This window comes from Gossypium arboreum, chromosome 1 (genome assembly GCF_025698485.1).
Source record: "Gossypium arboreum isolate Shixiya-1 chromosome 1, ASM2569848v2, whole genome shotgun sequence".
Taxonomy (NCBI): Eukaryota; Viridiplantae; Streptophyta; class Magnoliopsida; order Malvales; family Malvaceae; genus Gossypium; species Gossypium arboreum.
Genome location: NC_069070.1, coordinates 18,210,113 through 18,218,278, shown reverse-complemented (window position 1 = coordinate 18,218,278; position 8,166 = coordinate 18,210,113). Strand labels below are relative to the sequence as shown.

General features: G+C 33.4%; 1 protein-coding gene across 1 annotated transcript; it reads left to right on the top strand.

The window, feature by feature from the left end:
* LOC108482140 (photosynthetic NDH subunit of subcomplex B 4, chloroplastic) lies at positions 1–2,102 on the top strand. The gene is made up of 5 exons (XM_017785249.2): positions 1–212; positions 294–468; positions 583–638; positions 746–817; positions 1,831–2,102. Exons 1-5 carry the CDS (start codon positions 99–101, stop codon positions 1,942–1,944), a joined length of 531 nt encoding a protein of 176 aa, XP_017640738.1. The 5' UTR covers positions 1–98; the 3' UTR covers positions 1,945–2,102.
* The last annotated feature ends 6,064 nt before the right edge of the window (positions 2,103–8,166 follow it).

Genomic DNA, 8,166 nt, shown 5'->3' with positions numbered 1-8,166 from the left:
TCTACTTAGCCCTTCACTCACATAACTAAAGTACCAAAAATCCATAACTTTTGGAGGAAAAAAAAGAAAAAAGAACTACCACATTCTACAAGCCAAATATGAGCTTCACCATTTTAAAACCATGGATTCACTGTAGTTATCTTCAACCTACCAAATTCGGCAACTACCCATTTTCAAGCAGCACCAGGCTTTTCAACAATGGCTGCCAGCAGGTAAGTAGTTTGGTGAGTGATTTGATTTGCAGGGATGTTACTGCAGTACCAGCTTGAAATTTGTGATGTATATACATATAGATTGATGAAGGCAACAAGAGTAAAAGAAGGGGAGCTTTTGTTAAAGTTAATGCTCTACCAGATTGGCCTCTAATGGCAGTTTTAGTTCATCATGTTCAACAACTTGATGCCCAAAGAGAAATTATAACCAATAAATCTATTTGGCATCTTAGTGATGAAGCCATTAAAAAAGTTTGTAAGTGTTTTTCCATCAATTCATTCATTCATTCAAATTGGTCAACGATTTACGTATTGAAGCTATATGATGAAATGCTGAAGAATTTTCCTTTGGTCCTTTTTTGCTTTATAGATGCTTTCTACATTATGTTCACTTGCTGGGGATGTTTGTTTTTTGGGTCCACCAAGGTATAATCATATGTCCATTGATTTTGTTCGCTATAATTGATATATAATGGGTGGCTTTCTTTTGATTTGAGCTTTAAAGTATCTGATTTAGAACATTCATTGTGTAGGATCCATACTATGATTCTGAAGTATACAGGAAAGATGGAGGTGATGGTACTGGACATTGGGTTTATGAGAAGGTTAATTACATCCCTTAATTTCCTCATCTATATCATATCTATACTGTTATTTAAGACTTTAACTAAGTTGTTGTCACGAGTAAATCAGTAACTAATTCGATTAAAGAATTACAAAAATATCTTTCTATAATTAAAATAAATTATATTATTCAAAGTATTTTAATCTTTTAATTAAAAACCAATCAAAATATACATATAATGAAACTAGAACCCTGTAAATTGTATTGATAAAATTTAAATTAACCAATTAACTAAAGCTTTGTTTTAATAACTTTTATACATTTTCATTTTAATACTCATATTTTATTACCTTCATCAATTGTATATATACACTATATAAGGTACAATCAACTCATTTGTAAAATTACTAAATTATCATTATTTTAAAAATAACTAATGTTATTCTAAGGATTTTTTGGTCTCTTGATACTTTTATAATATTCCAAATGAAATAACTGTAAAATATTGTTTGTGAAATGAACACAAGCTAAACAAATTTAAATAAATATCTCTTATCACTCCATTAATTATTTATTAAAATAAATTTATAAATATACTTTTTAATATTTGATATTTGCAGTCACAACATTGTGGATGTGATAAATTATATTATTATTGATTGGTTGCGGAAAAAAAGAAGCCTCGGTTGGGGAATAAGGGAAGGATGTACATGCATGAACCCACCAATTGAATTGAATTAAGCGCCGGATTCATTTCTTTGACATTAAATTAGTCTAAAATCAATCTCGAAGCACCAATTTCTAAATCTTACCAAAGTTGAAGTACCAAATATGTGATTGATTCTTAGGCTTTTCTCTTTTGGCATAAAGGTCTTATAGTCTAGGGATATTATAATATCATACTTGCTAGATTCCATAGTTTTTAAAAGTTTGATTGCATAAACTAATTGGACTAAGCTAAGGGTTCTTACCTTTTTGCTTTTGAAGTACTGTTAGTTCACTTTCAATTCAGTTGTATATGTTGTTTGGCTCATGAGGCTATTTGAAATGCAGCAAGAGGACATTGAAGAATCTGCAAGGGCAGAGTTGTGGCGTGAAGAGCTGATTGAGGAGATAGAGCAGAAGGTCGGTGGGCTTCGAGAACTCGAAGAAGCAGGCCGCAAGTAGAAGCTTGATATTATATACAGAACCATGTGAAACATCCCTGTATATATGTTTTAAATATGCATCGACAGAAAAAGATAAACTTCTTGATGTTATTTTATTGCAAACATTTTACATGCTTGGCCTGAATGATATTATGGAGTAAATTTGAGTTCTTGGCATTTTCTCGTTTTATACTTCCTATTTAGCAGCAACTTTTCGATTGCAAATATAATAAATGTTACTTCGATTTTAAGGGTGGGGCTTGTGGATATGGAAATCTATACAGCCAAGGGTGTGGGACCAATACGGCAGCATTGAGCACAGCACTGTTAACTAATGGCTTGAGTTGTGCTTTTGTTTTGAGCTCAAGTTTGTTAATGAACCTAACTGGTGCCCGCCAAACAACGCAGGCGGCCGGTGCAACCCCCCCCCCCCCCCAAACCAACCATTTTCATCTCTCTCAACCCGTTTTCAAACAAATTGCTCATTATAAAGCTGGGATTGTTCCTATAACTTATCTTTCCAGCTTGTAGTTACATACGCGTTTTCAATCATGTTTATTGCGGACATAACATATGTTATTGTGATTTTTATAGGGTGCCATGTAGAAAGAGGAGGGGCATGAGAGTGACAACCAATGGCCATTCGTACTTCAACCTAGTCCTATTCACCAATGTCGGGGGTGCCAGGAATGTTCATTCGGCTTCGATCAAAGGGTCGAAAATTGGTTGGTTACCCATATCGAGAAGTTGTGGCCAAAACTGGCAAAGCAACGGTTACCTTAATGGGCAAAGCCTCTCTTTCAAGGTCACAACCAACGATGGGACACACTTTTGTCTCTAACAATATTGTTCCTTCGGATTGGTCCTTTGGCCAGACCTTTACTGGGTTGCAATTCCCTTAAAATTTTAAAATATAAAAACCATTATAGATTTCGTAGATAGGAAAAAATGTCAGAAATAAGTACGTACGTAAGTACAAAACTCAAACTTATTTTGGTACTTGTTTGTCATTGAAGTTGGATTAGATAAATTGGCACTAGTCGGAACTTTACCACCCACAATGCCTTCTAGTTTCAATATATGTTAGTACGATTCATTTAATTATAGGATAATTTTCAACTTTATCCACTTATGTATAGTTTAAAATACGTTTTAATCGTAGCGGAAGAGGATCAAACCATCATTTTGAAAAAGGTGTTGGACAACTTTTGTAATTATTCTAGACACAAAATTAATGCTAATAAAATGAATGTACGCTTCTCTGAAGGAGTGAATGATGCTTCAGGAGGTAGCCTATGTCGGATCATTGGTTTTCGTAGAACTAAAATCTTGGAAGTTATTTGGGGGTACCTCTGTTTCATGAAAAAGTAATCAATAGCACTTTGCGGTTTGTGGTGGAAAAAGTTCAGAGCAAGTTACAAAGTTGGGAGGCAAGGACGTTATCCTTACCTAGCAGAGCTACTTTAGCTCAATTAGTTCTTTTGGTGATCCACAGTTTTTTATTGCAGTCTATGCTGATTCGTAAAGGCCTTTGCAAGGAAATTGAGAGCATGGTGCGTCAGTTTATTTGGGGGTCTTCGATAAGGAGTCGAAAAGTGGCTTTGGTTGGTTGGGAAGACATTTGCCAACCTCGGGAACATGGTGGGATTGGCTTGCAAAAAATTGCAGGAACATAACACTTCCTTCATGATGAAGTTGGGCTTTAAACTTGTGACTGAACCCATAGCCCTTTGGGTCCAGGTCCTTCAAGCTAAATATGAGGTTACAAACGAAATTCCCGACTACCTATCGAGGAGTAGATGTTCTTTCCTGTGGAAAGCCCTCACCATGGTTTGGCCTCTTATTCGGGAGAATTGGCTCTGGTCAATAGGGGATGGGAGATACGTTAGGTGTTAGCGAGATCCATAGGTTCCAAATACGAGGCCTCTAGTTAATTTGATTCCTGGTCACTCTAATCTCGATCTAGATTGTTTGCTAAGTGAAATGGTGTCAGATGATGACACTTGGAACCTAGATTTATTTTGGGTTTAGCTGCTAGAGATGATTGTTTGCAAGATTATTAGAGTCTTTCCTCCATACCCTACAGCAGAGGCTGACAAGATCATCTAGGGAGGTATGTCGACGGGTTCATTTTCAGTTAAAAGTGCACATGGGAAAATTCGAGAGACTTTCTAGAAGCCAAAGGAGGCTGTGTGAAAGATCCCTTGGAAGTTTCAAGGTCCACAAAGGGTTAGGTTCTTTATTTGGCTTGCTTTCAAGTAGAGGCTGCTCACTAATACAAAAAGATTTCGGCGAGGTATCGGCCATAATAACTCAACGTGTGAGATTTGTGGACACATATTTAAGGATGTGTTGCATGCTATTAGGGATTGTCCTACTGCAAAGGATATTTGGAATCATTTAATTCCTACTGATAAAATTGTTAGCTTTTATTCAGGTAATTTACAAGAGTGGATTGTCTCAAACCTGCCGAACAAGCATGACTTGGGATTTGAAGAGGTCAACTGAAAATGCTTTTTTTGAGATTCTCATATGGCACATATGGAAAAATCAAAGTCTCTTTATTTTTCAAGGGCCATCTGGGAGTAGTATCGACACTATTAAGGTCTCTTTTAGTTGGGCCAAATAGTTTATGATGACAGTTAGGGGCTAAATGAGATCATTTCAAGATCCAAGTTCGTGTTCCAATTTAAATGGAAATTGGGTCTACTTGAATACTGATGGTTCCGTAAGACTTGAGAATGACTCTGCTTCAGCAAGACGAATTGTGCAAGACCATGTTGGGAATTGGATCTTTGGCTTTAATAGATCCTTGGAGAGTTACTTAGTGTTTGACGCTGAATTGTGGGGCATATTAGATGGCTTAGATATCTTGATTGACTGAGGCTATGATAATGTGTTAGTTCAGGCGGATAGTCTTGAAGTGGCTATTGCCATACAGAAGAGGCTCATAAGAGGATCTAACTCTACTTTTATTAGGAGAATTCTTTAGTAATTTTCTCAGTTTCAACATTGGAGTATCTGCCATATCCCTAGAGAAGAGAACTAGAAAGCTAATAGTCTGGTTAAATTGGCTCATTTGGATAGTCAAGGATTACAAGTTTTTGAAGTATCCCCATTTAGGGAAATGAGTTATGTGATGTAGTTTGTCTTTTTATTTTCTTCTTTATCACAAAAAAAAATTGATCATTAAATTTTAAAAGTTATGATGTGGTCATTAATGTTATTGATTTGTTATTTTAACCATTAAGTTGTTAACGAAGACGTTTTATAATCATTTTATAGGAAAACTTTAAACTCCCTATATATATTTTTGAATAATTTAATTATTGTTCTTTTATTTCTTTGGCTTAAATATATGTTTGATTCTTGAATTTGTATCTTCTTTCAAATTAGTACTTATGATTTAAAAATTTTAAAATATATGAATATTATATAATTATAAAAATTAAAATCATAATATATATTTATACAAATATACACCTTCTTAGCTTCTGGGCTGCAATCTTTTTTATGACATGTAATGGCTTGAGCAATATCAACATCTACTTATAACATTTTTTTATAAACAAAACCTGAGAGGATATCCTTTAATCTCAACCCATATCAAAAAACTTCTTTTCAACCAAAACACAGTTGGCTTCCAAATAAAATTAAACTATGCTTAGCGGTCTTTTATCAAACCCACATTTGTAAGAGTATTTTATTTCTCTTTTTCTTTTTTTTTTTTAGAAAAAAGAAAAGAAAAGCAAGCCATTTGAGAAATATCAACTTCAACGTTTAAGTGAACTCTTCAATGGCAGGTGGAATCTTCCCTTCGAGGCTGCAATTCACCAAATAAAGCCAAAACAGATTCTTAGCCTTAAAAGGATTGTCCCCAAGGCTTAAAACAACGAGAATCATCATGTTTTCTAGCAATTTTCATGAGAAAATATTAAAAAGCCCATTTATATTCAATGACCGAACAAGCAACGTGTTTGAGAAATGAAACTACTTTTTTTCATAGATTTCATGATTGCAAATTGAATATAGGATCTTGTGTTTGAAGTTTGGTCTATATCAATTGAAAAAGCTTAAGTTTGTTGTATGTCCTAACTCAATGTCCCAAGTTCCAACGTAGACTAAAACTAGGTACTATAATAGACAGATTGAAAGAGAGTCAGCAAAACAATAAATTAACACATAAGATTTTTTTAACGCAATTCAAATAACAGTCTTACTCTGTAAAGTTATGTGTCACGAGGCTAAATAAAAAATTGACTAATACAAATGCACTTATTAATTAATAGTATAGCTATGGTAAGTAAAGATATCGTTCCCACGAAAATTAAAAGTACTAGTAATTACCGTTTTTCTATTATTTAACTGAATAATTCGAGTGATTGATTAAAACTAAAATTAATTAAATTAATTAACTAATAAACAAGGCAAAAAACAAAATAGGAAAATAATCGATTATGTTAATATCATTTGTCACTATCAATCTAAATTATGCAATTTCTTTACTTAGTGATCTGTAGATTTTCTTAAATTATGTTAATATCTCTTTCGAGCATAAAAACAATTGACTCTAGGTTGATTAATTGATTTTTTTTTCTAATTAAAATTCCTATTTTTGCATTAACTCGTATCATGGATTCCCCTATTAGATTTGACTCTAATTTAGTAGATTTATGTCGTCCTATTTCTAGAATTGCATGCAATTCCACTCAATTACGCGAGATCTAATCTTAAACAAGGTCTATTTAACCACTGATTTAAGCACATCAAACATGGATCAATAATCTAGAAATATTAAACCAAGAATTAATCGCACATAATTGAGAATAATAAACTAAGTATTTATTGCGTAAAATAAAAATCAAACAACAAAATCCATCATAGGGCTCATTTCCCCAAGTATTTAGAAGATTAGTTCATGCTTAAAAATAAAAACATTCAAGACACAATATAACCGAAAGAAATAAAGAAACTCATGATAACTTCCTAAGAAATCAACTGGAAATCTTCAATCTTGACGAAAATTTATTTCAAAGTCGGCTTCAATTGTGTTTTTTCAAGTTGTTTTCTTGTGTATTCTTTGACGGAAATCTTTTTATTTTTGTCCTAAGATCCAACAGTGACTAGTAAAACAGCAAGTCCCTCGTCTGCTAAGGAGTCGAAATCGGCTCATTTGAAGTAGAGGCAAATTGATCATAGGAGGGAAAAAGGTATGACTGTTTTGAATAAAAGTTCTCTTTTTGGTATCGGATTTGGAAAGATAGAGCACTGCATTTGTGGAGAGCAAATTGAAGACTAAAAGTCTTCCGGTTTCAAAGTTCAAGCACGACTTGGACTCAATTAATATCCTGCAAAGTTCGAGATAGGCCTGTGGCGGGCTCGACAAAGAAGGCATTGTAGAAATGCTAGTCAAGGTGGAGATTTGTGGAGGAGTCATGCGACATCATGTCGATGCGACAATGAAATAAGGGAGAAGCAGAAACAATGACACGATAGGTGTCGTGGCGACGTGTCATGCAATTTTCTCAATTTTCTTCTTTCAGTCAAATTTTGATTATTTGTCCCAGACGAACTCTGATTAGTGTAAATTATTTTAAGATTATTTGACCTATGAATTTAGTCTATAAATAGACCATTTTCTACCCTAGAAATATTAACTCATAAAAAATTAAGTATTAGCTTTTACAAGCTTTTAGAGAATTTTGTGTTTAAATTTTGAGGGTTCTTATTTTTGGGTTCAGGGGTTTAGTTTTTATTTCCATTTTTGTACTATTTGTTTTTGTCAATTTAGTGAAATTTTCTTTACACATGGTTTTTTATCCACTTCGAAAGGGGGTTTTTAAATGTAAAGTTTGTGTGTTCAATCTTTTCAATTTCTTCGTTAGTTTTCTTATTTGTTGCTTATATGAGCTTATCCCCAACACTAAATCATCAGGAGGACATCCAAAAAGGGTTTGGAAGTTTGACGCAGAAATAACTAAGAAACCTAAAAAAATTTTGTTCAATTTAATTAAGGATACTTTTGTATTTTCTTCATTATATTATTTTTCCCTATAAATAGACATTATTAGGTTAAGATCAGGGAAACTTAGACCTAGTCGTTCTTAAATTTCTTTTCGTTCTTAAATTTATTTTTTTTTCTTTATGGGTTTCTAAACCTCTTTTCTAGTTGAAGTAATATTTAAAGTTTGATTTTATAAGTCTGTGAGATTGAATTGCTTCTAATCTTTCTTTTCTCTTT

Bases quoted from the DNA above. Each gene is read 5' to 3' on its own strand.
- LOC108482140 (XM_017785249.2), top strand. From the start codon at position 99: ATGAGCTTCACCATTTTAAAACCATGGATTCACTGTAGTTATCTTCAA. The intron at 213-293 runs GTAAGTAGTTTG...ATATACATATAG, and splicing joins TCAACAATGGCTGCCAGCAG to ATTGATGAAGGCAACAAGAG. The intron at 469-582 runs GTAAGTGTTTTT...TTTGCTTTATAG, and splicing joins TGAAGCCATTAAAAAAGTTT to ATGCTTTCTACATTATGTTC.